Below are 18,884 nucleotides of genomic sequence, written 5' to 3'. Positions count from 1 at the left end.
AAGGAAACAAAGTGCTGCATGACAAATTTGAATGGTATGTAGAGATTTAAAAACAAAAACTTCAAACTGGACAAGCAAAGGAGATGAGATAAAGAATCCCATCCACAAGTTGTAGTTTCCTCATATACAGATAACAGGAAGAAATGAAGGATTTTGAATGACAGTTAATTTTTCCAGAAATTTGAGAAACACTAGACAGACACAGAATGCTAAAGCAGAGGGGATAACAACAGAAATGCCTCCAGAACAGGAAAGACGTCAGCCAAAACAAAAAATGTGAACAGCATATTTCAAGGATCTGAACACTGCTTTCCACTCCCATGACAAAACAAGCTAAAAAAATAACGTAGCAAGTATGTATCCAAGCTTAGTTACAACTTGAGGGGCTTCCCCAAATTTTCCTGATGTCAAGACTCCCATTTCCAAGTACATCATAGAACACTTGACAGTGATCCAGCTACAGAATTCCAGGTCACAACTTGATACTGGATGAACTTTTAGGAGAAAAACTCCAAATTTCTTGAAACCAGAGAATTCTGCCCAAATTCAACACTTCATTTGTAAAAGAAATTTACATTCATTGTTAAAAACATTTTGCAACTAAAGGCATACACACTGTGATGCACAAACTGTAAAGAGATAACAGATTTCCTTTCAGAAACAGATGAGATTTTCTTTCTGCTCTTTCCCAGTTTCTCAGACAAACCTTGTGAGCCAAGGAGGCTCAAAGAACGTCTGTTTCCAAAAAATACCAACTCGGTGAATCTTTTACAGTACCAGGTTTGCAAGCAATTCCTTACACAAAGTACACCCATTCTGCAGACCCTTTATTTTCTGAGTCTTTTCAAAACATTTTAAGAAGTCGTAAACAAAGAAGAGACCAACTGTCATCCTCTGATTTGTTCACAGTCAGTTAATAGCAGCCCCAAGCATTTTTTCTTAGCACTTTGTTTGCTGATAGTACAGCAGCCAAGTTAATAGACAAAAGACTATTACAAGCATTTTTCAAAATGTGAAAGTTCTGAGAAGAAAATGCCTCTCAAACGACAGCAATTAGTCGTAGTAATTTATTACGAAGGTGGTGGTATCTCAAGTTGTTGCTAGTTTTATTGCTATTTCTGCTAAAAAATTGATTTAATAAAATGGTCAAATTGAAGCATCATTCCAAAAACATGAAGTCACATTTTCATTATTGCCTTTTGGTACAAAGTTTAAACTACATGCCTCCTGCAGTGCACATCAGTGCCATTCTGAGCAGTAACCCATTGCCTTTCCTTAGACCTGAAAAAGTTCAAATCACCATTTCCACTGGAATGCCCTAAAAATAATCAGAAAACACACATTTTTCAAAATACCTTTCAGTGAGCAAGTGTCTTTTGCTGCCCGCTGTTCTCACCTGATCAAAGAGATCTGTACCATCAGCTCCTGCTGCTTTCATCAGTTCATCCTCACCACCGGGATGATATTCCATGTATGGTGTGACATTATATACAAATCCTGCAGAAAAGGGAATATAAAAACATGAGCAGCATTTCTACAACTGCTGCAACCACTCCTATCTCCAAAACTAGCTGAAAGGTTAGTGTATATTAAACACTGCAATGGCAAATAGTAGACATTACTGGAACAAGCAACACGACTTTCCAAAACCAGAAACATAAGTTACACAATCGTATAGAGCATAAGATATATCTTATTACATAGAGAGGCCAATCCTACACTGCCATCCCACTTGTCCCAGTGAACGTCTGGAGAAACCTGCAGAGTTAAGACTTTAACAAAATAAACTCTTGAAGTTGAACATGATATATCCTAGCTAGGGGTAAAAGAACTAGAGGCTGGTTTAAACAGAGACATAAAATTGAGCCAGTTAGCACACAGAATTGTTTTCACTTGCTTTTCCAATTAAGTTACTCCTAAAGTGCTGTCATAGTTGTTTCCCTATCACCCATGACCTATGGAATAAAATGCCTACAGGAATGAACTGCCTCCCATAAGGAAAAACTGCTACCATCAGCAACAACACTTCCATTCTTCAGATTCAGCAACATAAAAAACTAAACATAGCCTATGCTCATTAAAGGTTTACGACTGTGGTACCAAATTTGTCCCTGTAAAAGGGCTCAGCATTCTTTCTACACGAGTACTACTCTTAGTCTTTCCAGGGAGATAAAACAATGCTTCTTCACAGGTCTGAAAGGATGAAGTCTAATTATTGTTGCTATGCAACTGGAGTAATTAGAGCCTGGAGAATGCAGCTACAAACAAATTTAACTACAGACTTATTGCTGTTAACAGGACTACTGCAGGCCTACCTAGCAGAATATTTAAAGATATGTAGTGATATAGAGAATGAACTGCTAATTGCTTAATGATTGTCTCTCTGTAACTTTACATACCAAAGACTAGTGCTCGTCAAGGATTAAGCCTGTCAGAGACTGGTACTTGGGAGTGATGAGCAAGAAGGAACCATGAACAATCACAAAACTTAATTAAATGTTTGATAAATTTACGATCTTGTCAAGAAGGCTCAAGTAGAGGCCTTGCTTGAATAGACAGGGCCAGAAAAGATAAGAACTCCTGCCTTTGTTCTCGTCCTTGTAGATAATTTAGCTTAAACTAACCATATGGTTTTTACACCACTACTGAGAACTTAGATAATAAGAACACTAACGAGCACTGATGTATTAAAACATGTAAAAGACCATACTGCGCAGAATCACCTGAGAAGGGTCAAATAGCGGACAAGTGAGGAAGACTATGGAAGACCACCGGAGGACTCCTGAAGACCACCAGAGACCTTCAATGCGCCTGCGTAAAGGACATTTGCATATGCTAATAGTTTCCCGGAAAACTAATGAATATGTATAACATTTCTCAGAAATCTAGTGAATATGTATATAGAACATGTATTTAACCTGCACAATTAGACCTGACGGTGTGCACGATAGGTGGAGCGATCCCCCGTGCATCCAGCGCTGCCAATAAAGAATACCTACTTAATAGTTAATCAAACTATTGAGTCAATTTCTCTGAATCAATCTGGCACCCCAGATGGGACCTGCTCTGCTCGGCTGCAGGACCCGCTGAGAACAGGACTCCCCAGGGTACCCCCGGGATTTCCCGGAGGGACTCCTCTCCTCAATCGGATCACTGCGGGAGCAGACAAGGACACCATCTAAAGGAGTAAAGGTATTCTTTAATCTTTTATTTTTGGGTCCGGTCATTTGTAAAGCTATCCATAAGTCATAAGACAAAAGTAAACTTATGCAGTATGGTGTATACCAGGTAGCTAGCACCCTTGGTATACATTTGGTGTGGTATATGTTTGGGTGCTTTTGTTTCAGTACACTCTGTATGCTTTTATACACTTTGTGTGCTTTAGGTTTGGTACCCACTCATGTGCTTTTGTTTATGTTTTGAATTTGATTTTGACATTCTCGGTTACTGAATGAGGTAAACGGCTACTGGGACTGAATTACGGATATCGTTTGCGGATTTTGGTCTAAACAACATAAGACAATTAAAACTGTGGATTGAATGTTTGAGTAAATGAGACGCAGCTCAGCTGCGGAGCGTGTGGAGTTCTGATCCGCAGTCTTGTAACTCTGCAAGGGGTACGGCCGGAGACGAACAAAGTGTGACGCACTGGTGATGTGGAACTTGAATTTATATGTTAGCATTGTAATTGTAAGTTTGAGTTTGATTATCTTAATCATTTTGTGGTGTTGGTGTAAGAAAGTCCCTGTATGGTGCATCGTATAAATGTGGGTAATTGAGTGGTGTCTTTTACATCCAGGAAATGAGTGTATGCCCTCATATGTCTTGGAATGCATGTGGTGCAAACAGAGGTTGCAAATAGATTGTGGAGGGGATATTGAATGCTCTGAGTGTCGGGTTTGGACTCCCTGGGACAAGAGGGAACGGGCTACATATACAGTTGAGATTGTTTGTGGTTGGAAAGGTAAAAATATAAACGAGTAATATGGGAGGTAAACAAAGTGGTGGAATATTGAAAAAGAGCCCCTTAGGCTGTATTTTGGATCACTGGAAGGAGATAGGGGGACCGCCAGGTGGAAGTGTGGATAAGAAAACTTTAATAAAGTATTGCAATCAGTGGTGGCCTTTATATAAGTTAGATGGTGATGAAAAATGGCCCTTTAATGGGACGTTGAATTATAGCACTTTGTTACAATTGATGTTGTTTTTGAGGCGAGAAGGAAAATGGGATGAGGTGATGTACGCAGATATGTTTTTCACTTTAAGAAATCATTCAGAGTGGCAGAAAGAATGTGGCATTAATTTGGCCCCACAAGACCCTCTTGTGTTAGCAATGGAAAAGGAGCAGAAAAGGACTACAGGGAAGGTGAAGAGATGCTGTTCGGCATGTAGTATAGGACAAAGATGTGTAAAATTAAAGGAAACTGAGGAAAGAATAGAAGATTTTGTTTTTTCACCACCCGTACTACCTCCAACACCCGTAGAAGGTAATTTTACTGATGATACAGGTGCGAAAGAGCCTGATGAAGGTACGAGCACGAAAGATTTAGGTTTTACTCCTATTACAGCTCACACCCGGAGTAAGGTCGGTCCAATAATCCAGGCTCCCTTAAGACAGGCAATAGGAGCTACTGGTCCTACGAGGATTAAAGTGCCATTTACGATGAATGATTTAGATTCATGGAGGGAAATGGTAAAAGGATATCGGGATGATCCTGAGGGAGTTGCTAAAAGATTTGAGTTAATTGTTAAAAATCAAGATCCAGATTGGAAGGACATTGATTTGATGTTAGATGCCTTAACCGAAACTGAAAAGCAATTAATAATAAAGAATGCTCGGACTCAGGTCCAAATTCAAATAACTGCTGGGGTTTTACCCGGTACGGTAGATAATCACGTACCGAGAACAGACCCCAATTGGGACCCTAATGATGACCATGATTACCGATTGTTGAAAAAATATCAAGAATGGATAAAAATTGGTATTGAAAATGCGATACCGAAAGCAGTTAACTGGTCAAGTCTGTATGCAGTGAAACAAGGTCAGACTGAAACTCCCACAGAGTTTCTTGATCGGTTAAGAGTAGCTATGCGGAAATTTACTACCTTAGATCCCTTATCTGAAGTGGGAAAACAACAGTTAGTCTTTTTGTTTTTAGGACAATCTTCAGAAGACATAAGGCGAAAGCTTCAGAAACTGAAAGAGCCTGAGATAAGGGACTTAGAAAAATTGATAGAGGAAGCTTGGAGAACGTATCGGAACAGAGAAGGGGATGAGAGACGAAAAATGGAAAAGCTATTGCTGCAGCTACCGTAGCTGCACTGGGAAAGCAGGACAACTCCCTTCGTGGGAGAGGTCGGGGAACTGGAAGGAGGGGAGGCTCACGCCAGCCCCTAAGATCGGACCAATGTGCTTATTGTAAAGAAATAGGCCATTGGAAAGGACAATGTCCTAAGCTAAGTGGAGCACAAGCTGTCGTAGCCAATGTTACCTCTGGTCAATGAGGGGGACCGGGGGAATCCACCCTAGCGGATCCACTGGTTAAAGTTAAGCTAGGGAAAATAGAACAAGAGGTGGATTTTCTTGTAGATACGGGAGCGTCCTATTCAGTGTTAAATCAAAGGTTGATACCGGAGGATGAAGAGTTTGTGACTGTAGTGGGAGCTACTGGCCAGCAGAAAAAGACTTATTTCCTAAAACCACTTAAATATAAATTGGGTAAACAAATAGGAATACATAAATTTCTGTATTTGCCCGGATCTCCAAAATCCTTGTTAGGCCGTGATTTGCTAGAACAATTGGAAGCAGAAATTGTTTTTGAAAAAGGAAAAATGGAATTAAAAATCAAGGAAGACCAGCTAATTAACATTTTAAGCTTGGCATTAATACAAGCTGAACCAAAATTTGAAGTACCTCCAGAAATTGTTGATCAAGTATATCCTGGAGTCTGGGCCTCTGAGGTTCCAGGAAAAGCTAAAAATGCAGCCCCTATAGTAATTAAGCTGAGACCAGGAGAAGAACCTGTCAAAGTTAAGCAATATCCCCTGAAATTAGATGATAGGAAGGGGATCAAGGAAATAATTGACAAGTTTCTACAATATGGAATATTGATTGAGTGTGAATCAGAATATAATACACCTATACTACCAATTAAAAAGGCAGACGGGAAAAGCTATAGGTTAGTCCAAGATCTGAGAGCGATAAATAAGATTACTGAGGATATACATCCAGTAGTCGCAAATCCATATACTCTGTTAACAAAACTAAAAGATAACCAAGTTTGGTTTACTGTGCTGGATTTGAAGGATGCCTTCTTCTGCCTGACCTTAGCCATAGAGAGTCAGAATTTGTTTGCTTTTGAATGGGAAAATCCTGAGTCCGGGAGAAGAACTCAGCTAACATGGACAGTATTACCTCAAGGCTTTAAGAATAGCCCCACTATCTTTGGAAATCAATTGGTGAAAGAGCTTGAAACTTGGGTACCCCCAGACAATGAAGGAATCTTGTTACAATATGTGGATGATCTCTTAATAGCTACTGAAACCAGGGAAAGCTGTATTCGATGGACTGTGAATCTTCTTAATTTTTTGGGTTTAAGTGGATATCGAGTCTCTCAACAGAAAGCCCAGCTGGTTCGACAGCGTGTGACCTACCTGGGACTTGAAATCTCGGGAGGACAACGGGAGCTCGGGACTGAGCGGAAAGAAGCCATTTGCCGAACACCGGAGCCCCAAACGGTAAAAGAGCTGCGGACCTTTCTGGGAATGACAGGTTGGTGTCGCCTTTGGATATATAATTATGGATTATTGGTAAAGCCATTATATGAATTGATAAAGGGAGACCAGTCAAAAGTAATTTGGACTGGAGAAACACGAAATGCATTTAAGCAGCTCAAACGAGAACTAATGAGAGCTCCTGCTCTAGGACTGCCGGATGTTTCAAAACCGTTTTGGCTGTTTTCTCATGAGAGACAAGGAATAGCTTTGGGAGTACTAGCACAAAGACTTGGTCCCTATAAACGAGCAGTAGCTTATTTCTCCAAACAACTGGACGAGGTGAGCAAAGGATGGCCTGGTTGCCTTCGAGCTGTTGCAGCAGTTGTTATCAATATTCAAGAAGCCCGAAAGTTTACCATGGGACAGAAAATAACAGTGCTAGTCTCCCATACAGTTTCAGCAGTTTTGGAACAGAAAGGAAGCCATTGGCTTTCGCCCCAGAGATTCTTAAAGTACCAAGCAGTGTTAGTAGAACAAGATGATGTGGAAATTGTAGTTACTAACATTGTCAATCCAGCCTCTTTTCTTAGTGGAACTTTGGATGAACCAGTGACACATGACTGCATAGAAACAGTAGAAGCTATATATTCCAGTCGACCAGACCTCAAAGAAGAACCTCTGGAGGATGCTGAAAACTCCTGGTATACCGACGGGAGTAGTTTTATAAAACAGGGACAACGTAAAGCAGGATCCGCAATCACAACCACCCAACAGGTAATCGAATCTAAGTCATTGCCTTCTGGAACTTCAGCGCAAAAGGCGGAAATAATTGCCCTTACCAGAGCATTGGAATTGGCAAAAGGGAAAAAGATAAACATTTGGACAGATTCTAAATATGCATTTGGAGTAGTTCACGCTCACGGTGCAATTTGGAAGGAACGAGGATTGCTAACTGCTCAAGGAAAGCAAATAAAACATGCAGAAGAAATCTTGAAACTATTAGAAGCCGTGAAGCAACCAGAAAAGGTAGCTATCGTGCATTGTCGAGGACACCAAAAAGGAAACACAGATTCAGAAATTGGAAATCGACTAGCAGATTATGAGGCTAGGCGGGTGGCAGAAGAAGTGGAAGCAGAAACATTATCCTTAATACCAGACGGTAAAATCCAGACTGTAAGTACAAATCAGAAACCAAATTATTCAAAGGAAGACCTAAAATTAATTGAAGATCTGGATGGTAAAGTAGAGTCAGATGGATGGGTTCATTTAGCAGATAATCGTATAGTAATACCATCCAATTTAATATGGACAACAGTTTTAACTGAACATAATAAGACACATTGGGGAGCAGATGCCCTGTACAAAAACTTAAATCAGAAATTAATAGGACGTAATCTGTATACAATGGTGAAACAAATATCTCAAGAGTGTGAAATTTGTTTACGTAATAACCCTAATGTGGCAAATAAAGTAAAGTTGGGGATAATTGGCAAAGGAAATTATCCAGGACAACAGTGGCAAATTGATTTTTCGGAGCTCCCAAGAAAAGGGGGGTACCGATACCTGTTAGTCATGACTGACACATTTTCAGGCTGGCCAGAGGCTTACCCCTGCCGAACAAACAAAGCAAGAGAAGTAACTAGGATATTGTTGAATGAAATCATTCCTCGTTTCGGAATTCCAGCAACAATATCTTCCGATCGAGGTTCTCATTTTTGTGCCAAAGTAGTACAGCAGGTGAGCAAAACTTTGAAGATAGACTGGCAGTTACATACCCCATATAGACCTCAGGCAAGTGGGCAAGTTGAAAAGATGAATAATTTAATTAAGCAACAAATAGCAAAAATTGGTCAAGAGACTAATCTAACTTGGCCCCAATCTCTTCCCCTGGCATTGCTTAGAATGAGAGTGAAACCAAAAACAAAGGAAAATTTAAGTCCCTTTGAAATATTGTATGGGAGACCATATCAATTTCAATTTACAGGAGAAGATTTAACGCAACTGGGTGCAGGGTATTTGTGTGACTACATGGTATCCCTCCAGAAGCAGTTGGAAAATATAAATAAAGAAGTTTTAGGAACCAGGGCTAGAGGGTTAGATCAACCAATCCATCCCTTTAAACCGAGTGATTATGTATATGTAAAGGTTTTTTCAGGACAACCTCTGGAGGAGAAATGGGACGGACCCTATCAAGTGTTGCTGACGACCTTCACTGCTATTAAGATCAAGGAACAGCCAGCCTGGATCCACTATTCAAGAGTAAAGAGAGCACCTGAGAGGCCATGGACGGTCATCCCACAGGTCTGCGGTTCTCCAGATCATGATGATCAAAGTGGAAGAATCTCCACCGACTTAGAAGAAATTTGGAAACAGACCAAAATACTACATGAAATAACAAACGATGACCTCTCATGGGGATTTAGAGAACTGTGGGACAAACTAACATCCTGGCTGCCAAATTTCAGGTGGCTAAAGCAAATTCTTATTGTGGTTATAATTTTAATGACTTTAGGAATGATGGTCTGCATTATGCTTAAGTGTTTTGTGTGGTGTTGTCAGGGCACAGTAGAAAATTACGAAAGTTGGAAACGAAATAAAATCAGACATCAAGTAGAAACCAGAAAATATTTTACACGGTCTCTCGGGAGTAGTGGAATCCTATAGTTGCAAAAGAATTTGCAAAGGTTTAAAGAAAAGGGGGGATTGATATAGAGAATGAACTGCTAATTGCTTAATGACTGTCTCTCTGTAACTTTACATACCAAAGACTAGTGCTCGTCAAGGATTAAGCCTGTCAGAGACTGGTACTTGGGAGTGATGAGCAAGAAGGAACCATGAACAATCACAAAACTTAATTAAATGTTTGATAAATTTACGATCTTGTCAAGAAGGCTCAAGTAGAGGCCTTGCTTGAATAGACAGGGCCAGAAAAGATAAGAACTCCTGCCTTTGTTCTCGTCCTTGTAGATAATTTAGCTTAAACTAACCATATGGTTTTTACACCACTACTGAGAACTTAGATAATAAGAACACTAACGAGCACTGATGTATTAAAACATGTAAAAGACCATACTGCGCAGAATCACCTGAGAAGGGTCAAATAGCGGACAAGTGAGGAAGACTATGGAAGACCACCGGAGGACTCCTGAAGACCACCAGAGACCTTCAATGCGCCTGCGTAAAGGACATTTGCATATGCTAATAGTTTCCCGGAAAACTAATGAATATGTATAACATTTCTCAGAAATCTAGTGAATATGTATATAGAACATGTATTTAACCTGCACAATTAGACCTGACGGTGTGCACGATAGGTGGAGCGATCCCCCGTGCATCCAGCGCTGCCAATAAAGAATACCTACTTAATAGTTAATCAAACTATTGAGTCAATTTCTCTGAATCAGTAGCATTATCAAAACAGGAAGCTACAAACTGTGCCAGTGCTTTCGTAAGAAGCTTTTAACACATTAAGAAGTGTACAGCAAGTACTTCAGAAGGAGAGGTAGGCATCCAGCACTGGGCTGAGGGGAGACATGCTTGGGACAATCCTAGCTAGTAAGAACAAGCATCTCAGACAACAAAGGAAGGACCTTTGCGTATTTTACCGAACCGATCTTCTGATGGATGTATCCACTATGCCATCTTGTGTGCAGCATTGATTACTGCAGGCAATAAAATGTAAGTATCTAAATAGTTAGGACCTCCTGAATATTAGTCAAATGTTCAATTGACCATCAAACTTGCAGGAGCAAAAGCAATCTCATTTATATACCCTTCATGCTTTTTTTAACACCCCTGACATCCCACTTTATATATAAATTTGTGGCCTATATGACAGCTTTCTCTAATGATCTTCATACTGGTTTTCTGAACAAAGTTAGCTCTTTTTGTTCTTTTACTTCACATTCCTCTCATCAATTTCTGCTCTTTCTTATAGAGACACAGTCTAACTACCAATGCAGAAACCTCATTTAGCTTTTCCATAACGGTGTTATTTTACTACCTGTCCACATATCAGGTCTACAGATAATCTACCAGGATTCTCAGTTACTCTGTTTTTTTAATTATAGTCCTAGAACAAAAAGGCAGAGATGGAAAAATCTAAAGATACAGAAGCAGCATGATGGAGTTCTTGTAAAAACCAACCTCAGAGATGTAGTCAAGGGGGAATAAGAGACTAAAACAAAAACAGAAGCATTTTTAAGCAGTGATTCTGTCTGCAGTAGTAGATGTCCCTTTTTGAGAGAAAAGAGAACAGACCTCCACAGTAAATAAGCTTTCTTTAGCTCTCCTCCCACTATAGTTTTGCTAGCATGTGCACACAGAGCATTAACAATCCTATTGTTTTTGTTCAAAAGCCAGTACTGAATGACATTTTACCCTTACTTTACTCTCATCCCCTTTTAACACCCAACAAACATACAGTCGCCCTCATAGAGAAATTCTTAACTCTCTTTTGCTGGAGTTGAGATGACATTATGTCAAATATCAATGCTGTCCCCTACCAGATCAAAGCTACCACTAAATGAACCACTCTTCCTAAAAAAATGTCACATTAGCTACTCTGATGCTCTCAATCTGTCTTCATAGAAGTGCTGTTATGTCATAATGAATTTAAGGCAGTATTAATATATTTTAGCCTCTAAATTATTAAACTGGAGAGCAAACATTTTACTCCTTTCCGCAAGACAACTAGGAACTTCATTTTCAGCACCAAAAATACTCTTCTAGCCACAGCTATTGTTCCAAACCACCTTCCACACAATGTTAACATATAACATACAATACTTCCAACTTTTGAGCTAAATTTTCATAAAAATAACAACATAAATAGACTGGCTTAGTTACCACAGATATCTGTTATGCTAGATAGAGATTACAATTGTTCTGTGTGGCAACTGGCATTTACCTTACTAAGTTTTATGAAGTAATACATGGGCTTGCACACTTATTTCCCAAAAACCATTCTACAGATTTAAGTAACATTTTTAGTATTTATATGTCTCTGGATGCTTTAAAGCAACCACTAAAAATAGTCAACTGCTAAGGATAATAAACTTTCCAAGACTAAGGAGCGTAAGTACATGTCAGCGTTTTCAGTGCCTTATTCTTGCTAAGCCCTCATTATTTGAGGCATCATCTACAATCTTGTGTTTTATTATTTTCACATGCAGATATAAGTTATGCGCAAAATATGCCCACTTGGAAGACTTCTTAAGAAAGGTCTGAAAGCAAAGAAAATCTTTGTGACAGACAATCTCTAACTTGAACAAAGTTGTCCCCAATTATGTCAAGATTACACCTGGCCTAAACATAGAAGGCGCATAGTTTGGTTTGGGGTGTGGCTTTTGCTGTTGTTTGGTTTTTGCTGCTGCTTCTTTAAGTACAGAAGAAGAGAGAAGCTAGGCAAAAAACGTAGAAAAAACATCACAGCAACCAACCTCTTATGCATATCCAGCAGTCCTCCTTTTTGTTGTGCTTAGCAAGCTCATCTTCAGTCACTTCAATTAGCCTCCCTTTTAAACCAGTCAAGTCCCTTCCACTTTTAGTTAGTCGAATCCAATCCATAAGACTCCTTCCTGGTTTTAAAGGTACCTGAAAAATAACAAATGTACAAACATTATTAAACTCTAAAGGAAGAAAGAGCCATTCAATGCACTTTTCTAAGCTTCCTAGGAGGACTCGGACAAAACAAGAAATAACACAACCCATATTCTTCACTGATATTTGGGAGCCTTACTCAGCAGTAAGAGTGCTTAAGAAAGTATCCTATTTAGTAACCCAGACAAGGGAATTATTGAACATCAACAAACATTTATAGACGATTCTTCCCAAAGCAAACTGCAGATACCAAATCCTCTTGTGGTGGTAAAAAGTTTTTATCAGCATCACTTGAGTTATGGCCTGGAAACCTATGAGCAACAAAGGAGAGAGATTTGAAAACCATGGCCAGGTAGGACAAGGTAGGAAAGTTCACCTTCACAACATTCATAAAGACTTCCCACAAGCCCCACAGCAACTGGAAATCTCACCCAGAGAAAGCTGGGACTGAAGTCTTCTGGCCTACCAGGGACATAATAGCCATGGCCTGCCCTGGAAAGGACAGCAAGATCTTCAGGGTGTCTAGCACCTTCCTTTTCAACAGCACCACCGACTGGGGAACCCCTTTGATCCCAACTCTAACAGCAGGGAACAGGGCTAAAGAATCATGGTCTTACAAACTGCAGCAAAACCAGAAGCGAGAAAACTAAAGAGCACGTAGACCCACATTACTCGAGGCTGCTTTAGACTAAGCACAAGCGTGCTTTCCAAGCAAGGTCTGCAGACACCAAGTACCCCCCAAACCACTCCAAAGACGAAGACCTAACAGGTCCAGTGTAAGCTGCGCGCAGTAATTTCAAGGCGAGGGTCTCCGCCTGAGCACAGGAGGAACCCCGAGACAACCTGGGAAGGCAGAGCAGGCAGCCCTGTCACCACCGCCTTCTAAAACGAGAAGTGCGAAGGATTTTTCAGCGCCGCAGACCAGCCCCTCGCCCGCGGGCCCTGCCAGAGCCGCCGCGTCCCCTCGGCGGTTGCCGGAGGACCAGACCCCTTGGAAGCAAGCGGCCAGAAGCAGCCCTGCCCCAGCCGCAACCGAGAGCCGGCCGACAAACCCCCGCGGCTTCGCCGAGAGGGGCCAGGCCGCGCAGCCGGGGACAAACCGCCGCCCCCACCGGGCCGGGGCCTCGGGCCCGCCCCCAGCGACGGTCACCGGCAGCCCCTGCAGGGCCGCGGTGCCGGGGAAGGCCCCGGCAACTGACCGCCACCCCCGCGGCTAGTCCCCTACCTTGGCGCGGCCGCCCGCAGCCACCCGCTGCTGGGAGCTGGGCGCGGGGAAGGCCTGCGGCGGCACATTCAGCATCCTGCCGGCCCGGGCCGCGGCCTGCGCCCCGGCGGGCGGGCGGGCGGAGCGCTCCGGCACAGGGCGCAGGCCCGGCGGGCGGAGCCCAGGCCCGGCGGGCGGAGCCCAGGCCCGGCGGGCGGAGCCCAGGCCCGGCGGGCGGAGCCCAGGCCCGGGCGGGGTTGAGGCGCGCAGGCGGCCTGTTACTGCCGGCCGGGCCGCCTCGTCTGAGGGACGGGGGTCTCGGTGGAACCCGCCCGGGACCAGATATCTGCCGTCGCGGGGCCTGGGGGGGGGGGGTCCCGGGCTCCCTCCCTCCCTCCCTCAGGGAAGGGTGCTGAGGAGAAGGCGCCGTGTAGCGCGTGAGCCTTTTTGTCCGCCCCGAGGAGTTTTGTCTTCCATTGCACTATAGTCTCGGCTTCAGGTCCGGGTCTCTCAGCGCCAGGTGCGGTGCTCGGAGGTTGTTCGAACGGGCGGGAGTGCTGGTACCTGCCTCCCCCCGCAGGCGAAGGGGTGAGGAGGCTGCGGTAGCGCAGAGGGGAGCGCTCGGGCAGGGGTAGCTTCAAGTACGTACTGCAGCTGTACCCGACAAAACTGGCCTTTGAGTTAAAGCTTTTGGTTTGCGGGGTTTTTGTTTGGTTTTGGGTTTTTTTTTTTCCTTTTTGTTCCTTTAGGGGTTTTGGCCTGCACGGTGATTGGTACCAAACTTTGCTTCGATTATCAAAAAAAACCCTCAAAACAACTCACATTAGACCTTTTTCCTCATTTCTTAACGTCCACTTTACAAACAAAACTGGTAGTCCCATACTGTACATATAACAATACAGCTCATGTACATGAGAGAGTGTGAGTGACTTAAGGCAAACCCCTTCTCTAACAGCAAAAACTAGAGTAGAATTTAGACCCTTCTCTCCATCTGGAAAACAGCTATATCATTTCTTTTCCATGTTTGAAACCCCATTGTAACAGCAGGCACAACATTACAATACTTAATCCAATGATTCCTTGGTATGCTTCCCCATGGAGCCTGCTAAATCACAATGAAAAAGCTTTCCTTGTGTCCTCAAACTTTGAGGAAGTCACATGTAACCATAGAGCCCTTTAAAGCAAGGCATCTGTTCTCCGACTGACATCCAAAGTTACAGTCTACAAAATATAGGACCTCAGATAAAAAATAATCAATACCTTCCCTGCCTAAAAGAGGACAGGAGTAGAGCAAAGGAAAAAGGCTCAGATAAAATTGCAAGACATTTCAGTTTTATTAAGAATAACTTACATACAAATAAATTATCTTTAAAAATACTATAATACATTTTTATATTAAGTTTAAATTAAGTCTTAGAAGTTGCATTGGCCTTTTCTGCAATCAGCAATCTGATTCTGTTCTTGAATCTTGTTCCGGTTCATCTTCATCATCCTCAGTATCTGAGTCTTCATAAAAGGAAATTGTAGCTTGAACTGGAAAGTTCTTCAGAAGTGCTTCAGCTTCCTGGTATAAGTAATCATAGCACCTTGATTTGGGCCAAAATAGTCTGAAACAAGTATACAAGAGGTTTGCTTATTGTTATTACATATTCTACTTGGAAGCTGACAGACAAGAAACAGCAGTGAAATTCTGTTAAGACAAGCATCCTACAGAGTTTTTCCTCACATGCTCAATTGCTAAACTGCTTTCCACATTTAGATAGAAAAAATATTCTCTGGATTCTGTATTTTCATCTGAAGAGATAAAGATGCACTTAAAGTGCTAGTTATGCAGCAAAACTACTCTGAAGACCAAGGTTCACTGCATCTGAAACTTCCTGCTCCAGTACCTCATTAACAGTATTACTTGGGGATCTTATCCAAGTAGTGCTGCCCTCACTGAAACAATTCCTGGGGAATATAGTGGATCTCAAACAGGATCCCCAGTATATTTGGATTAGATTAGTAGTTTTGTTACTGAAGGTCCCCAACCTAGGTAGTTGTTTGCAATGGTGTGAGACAAATCTCAAAGTGAAAGGAATGATAAAGGTCTAGGGGGATCAGACCTTGATATTTCACCCATCTTTCCAAGAAGAATCATCCAAGAGACTGTTTATGGAAGATGCCCCATGGGTCTAGATTTTAGTCTGTGTTGTATCCAGAAATTAACATAAAAATTGCTGACAATATGGTGGTTAGCAACGGCTATCAGCTAGTGAGATAATATGTTGCAATTAATATATGCCACAGTTTCGGTTCCTTTTCAGCTAGCATCCTCTTTTGCTTACAGTTTGGAAGGAGATGCGAGAAACAGACAATAGAAGTCCCAAGAGCTGAGGGTCTAGCACATTGCAACATGATTAAATGCTGACTACAGATTGTTTGTAATAGAAATACATTAAGAAACAGAACTAGATGGTTTTCTAGCAATTACAAAAGTGCTTTCTAGGCTACTGTGTAACAGAACGCTGCTTCCTTTGCAGCACAAAGTAACTGGCACTCGCTTTATAACATTTCTCAGTTCCCAGTGTTCCCTGCAGCATTCACTGGTACCTAAGCATGCGAGCTGTCACAGCGAAGTCAGAATCTGTGCACTTGCTTAGATAGTCTGTGCATCAGTATTTGAAAGATCAGAGCCTAGATTTGAGAGAAAGCTGCATCTCGCCTGGAAGAGCTACCTGTGCAGTTACTTTAAGCACCTTGCAACACCCACTAGTACTTCTGAATACAGACTCTCCTGCAGATTCTATAACTGTAGTTATTTTCTTTATTTCCTTTTCAGAACTGACAGTGCAGGCACTATCGTCACCTTCATCATTAAAGCACTAGTTACATGAGTATTTTCCTCAGCAATGCTGGCTTAGTCAGTCCCTACCCTCTCCTCCTGCCACTCTGTCCCATGCCTGCACCTGCTTCCTCACGCTGGGACGACACTGGAGGTTTGCACAGCAAGACAGCCTAGGAGCTATCCCCCTTCCTTTTTTTAATTCCGGGCACAGGAGTGAGTAGCAAGGTGCTTCAGCCAACCCTGCCACCGCAAAAAAAGAAAAGCCCCCAAAACCACAACCAAACCACGTAACTGTGTAACATGTCTAAGTCCCACGCCACAGAAGCGTGCCAACATCTCCTCTTAACGATCTGGTGAATCCACAAGTGCTGACAACCGTTTGCCCCAAGGACCTGTCAGTTCAAGAGCGCTTCGGTGGCCGGATCCCTCCGAAGGCACTTTTCATCTCTACATAAATACGTGGGTGGGAACAAAAGGGGCGGGCGAGCGAGCGCTGGCCCACCCCGGCCCTCCGCTGGCCCAGCAAGGGACGCTTCCCCCGGGATCGGCCGTCCCGAGCTCCCCCCGCGGGACCCGCCGGCGGCCCCCCGGGGCACCCACTTACCTGACGGGGTGCGTGTACTGCGCCGGCTTTGGGGAGAGGTCCGGGAGCCCGCGGGGGCTGTGAGGCTGCGGAGGAGAGAGCAGAGATCAGGCCGCCGGCACGGCACCCAGCCCGAGCAGACCCCCACACACCCCCCTCACACACACACACACACCCCCGGGACTCCCTAGACACCACCCACTCGCCCCACTCACCGCGGCGGGGCCGGGGCCGCTCCGCCGGCCCGCCTCACCGGGCGCGGGTACCCAGGGCCTCCAGAAGGGCGCGGACCTGCGGGACAAGGGCAGGAACGTTAGGGAGGAAGAGGAGGAGGAGAGGGGCGAGTGCCCCTGCAGGGGCCTCGGCGGCGAGGGCGGGCGGGGGCAGCCGCGCCCCGTCCCTCCGCCCTCCATCCTCCGCCGGTTCCCGCGGCCGCTCGCCTTGGCCCTGCCCGCCCCGGCCCCTCAGGGCTTTTATAGCCGGCGGCGGCCGCTGCGGGCCGCGGAGCCCACCTCCCCCGGCTCATTTGCCGGCGCCATCGACAAAAAAAAAAAAAAAGGGCTCCGCGCGAAGGACGCCGCTGTGTAAACACGGGGCGCGGGCGCGTGCATGGCCCAAATGGCCCCCGGGGGTGGGCGGGAGGGATTTGGCGAGTCGGTGTTAATCGCACTTGAGCAGACACATGGGCTGCTGCCGGGGCGGGGGGGAGCCGCTGTGGGAACGGACGGACGGACGGACGGACGGAGCGGGGGGCGGCGGGGCGGGGCGAGGCGAGGCGAGGCAGCCCCGGCGACTCGCCCGGGCCGCTCTCCCGCCCTGGCGGCGGGGGTCAAACCGCGGCGAGCGCGGGCTTTTGTTGTTGGAAATGCTCGTTTATCTGGTTTATCCCACCCCCCCCCCCCCGAGCGGCAGGGAGAGGCCCGTGGGACTGGAGGGTCAGCGGCCTCCGCTCCGCCGGGCACCGCGGGCCGAGCCGGTGGGATGCACGGCTGCCGTGAGGGGGGGGAGCGCTTCCCCAGGCGGCCGCGCAGGGACGGACAAAGGAATTTCTTTCCCCCCGGGGGTGGTGGAGAAAATGACGCTCCTTGGAGGGGTCCTCATTTCGTAACGCGTCAGGCCCCCCCTCACCGGTACGCTCTGTCACATATTCCCCCTAAGACAGCGTTGCTCTCTGAGTTAGCGTAGTGGCTTTTTTTTTTTTTTTTAATAGGGTATTTTTGCCGAGGAAACGTGCCTGCCTTGATTCTTTCTCGCGTGGTCCCGATACTTCATGACGCTGTCGCTAAACGTGCAAGGTTTTATGCCAAACTCGTGCCGTTTCTGTGTTCTGCAGTACCGAGGGAGCTTATTTTTATTTTCTCTTCCCCTTTTCTTTCTGAGATTGCAAGCACGGATGCGCGAGTCGCACAGAAACAGCAGAGTGATGATATATAGGAGCTAGTAAACAGTAATAACATCAGCCCTGGGGAAGCTAGGAGGTTTGGTGGGATGGAGCTGCCCTAGATGCTGAAGGAGGGCTTCAAACCCAGGTAATTCATTGGCCCATTAAAGACTCACTTTACTGAGGCACTGCAAAGACTGAGGCACTGTACTCTTTGGAATAATATTCTGCCTTTTTGAGTGTAGCCATAAGGAGTGTGTCTACCTTAGCACTGCTCAACAACAGCTGCAGGTAGAAGGTTCCTTCTGCCTTCTCCACTGTATCTTCGGCACAGTCTGTTTCACTGAAGAGTATCAGCAGTACCAGTTGTAAAAAACGTTACGTATTAGAAGCTGTGTGGGAAATGTAATCAGATTAATAGCATTTTTTCAGACCTTTAAGTCAAAACCAGATGTAGACTGAATAGCATTTTTGAAGAAAAGCAACCTCTTACTTAGAAATAGATGGAAGAGCCACACATTTAACTTGCACATGCTGTGATACGTTCTGACTTCATCAGTGGATGTATTCT

General features: G+C 44.3%; 2 protein-coding genes across 3 annotated transcripts in view; both read right to left on the bottom strand.

Annotated features, from left to right (window-relative positions):
- The window catches only part of CYB5R4 (cytochrome b5 reductase 4), a 44,413-nt gene extending 30,744 nt beyond the window's left edge, over nt 1–13,669 (bottom strand). For both annotated transcript variants that reach the window (XM_069804788.1, XM_069804789.1), the window contains exons 1-3: nt 13,544–13,669; nt 12,159–12,312; nt 1,397–1,497 (exon numbers count right to left, since the gene is read on the bottom strand). In XM_069804788.1, coding sequence (XP_069660889.1) covers nt 1,397–1,497; nt 12,159–12,312; nt 13,544–13,618 — 330 coding nt within the window. In that variant the 5' untranslated portion in view covers nt 13,619–13,669. The remainder of the gene's footprint in view (nt 1–1,396; nt 1,498–12,158; nt 12,313–13,543) is intronic.
- Nucleotides 13,670–14,849: 1,180 nt separating this feature from the next.
- RIPPLY2 (ripply transcriptional repressor 2) lies at nt 14,850–17,622 on the bottom strand. Its single transcript, XM_069804787.1, has 3 exons — nt 17,148–17,622; nt 16,954–17,018; nt 14,850–15,129 (listed from the first exon to the last, which is right to left on the bottom strand). The coding sequence occupies exons 1-3, from the start codon at nt 17,343–17,345 to the stop codon at nt 14,964–14,966; spliced, it is 429 nt and encodes a 142-aa protein (XP_069660888.1). The 5' UTR covers nt 17,346–17,622; the 3' UTR covers nt 14,850–14,963.
- Between the last annotated feature and the right edge of the window lie 1,262 nt (nt 17,623–18,884).

This window comes from Haliaeetus albicilla, chromosome 17 (assembly GCF_947461875.1).
Source record: "Haliaeetus albicilla chromosome 17, bHalAlb1.1, whole genome shotgun sequence".
In the NCBI taxonomy this organism is placed as follows: domain Eukaryota; kingdom Metazoa; phylum Chordata; class Aves; order Accipitriformes; family Accipitridae; genus Haliaeetus; species Haliaeetus albicilla.
Note: the sequence above shows the minus strand (reverse complement) of the source record. Positions and strands in the feature narration are given on the sequence as shown.

Bases quoted from the DNA above. Each gene is read 5' to 3' on its own strand.
- RIPPLY2 (XM_069804787.1), bottom strand. From the start codon at position 17,345: ATGGAGGGCGGAGGGACGGGGCGCGGCTGCCCCCGCCCGCCCTCGCCG. The intron at 17,019-17,147 runs GTGAGTGGGGCG...TCTCCTCCGCAG, and splicing joins GCGGCCCCGGCCCCGCCGCG to CCTCACAGCCCCCGCGGGCT. The intron at 15,130-16,953 runs GTAAGTGGGTGC...TACTTGTTTCAG, and splicing joins CAGTACACGCACCCCGTCAG to ACTATTTTGGCCCAAATCAA.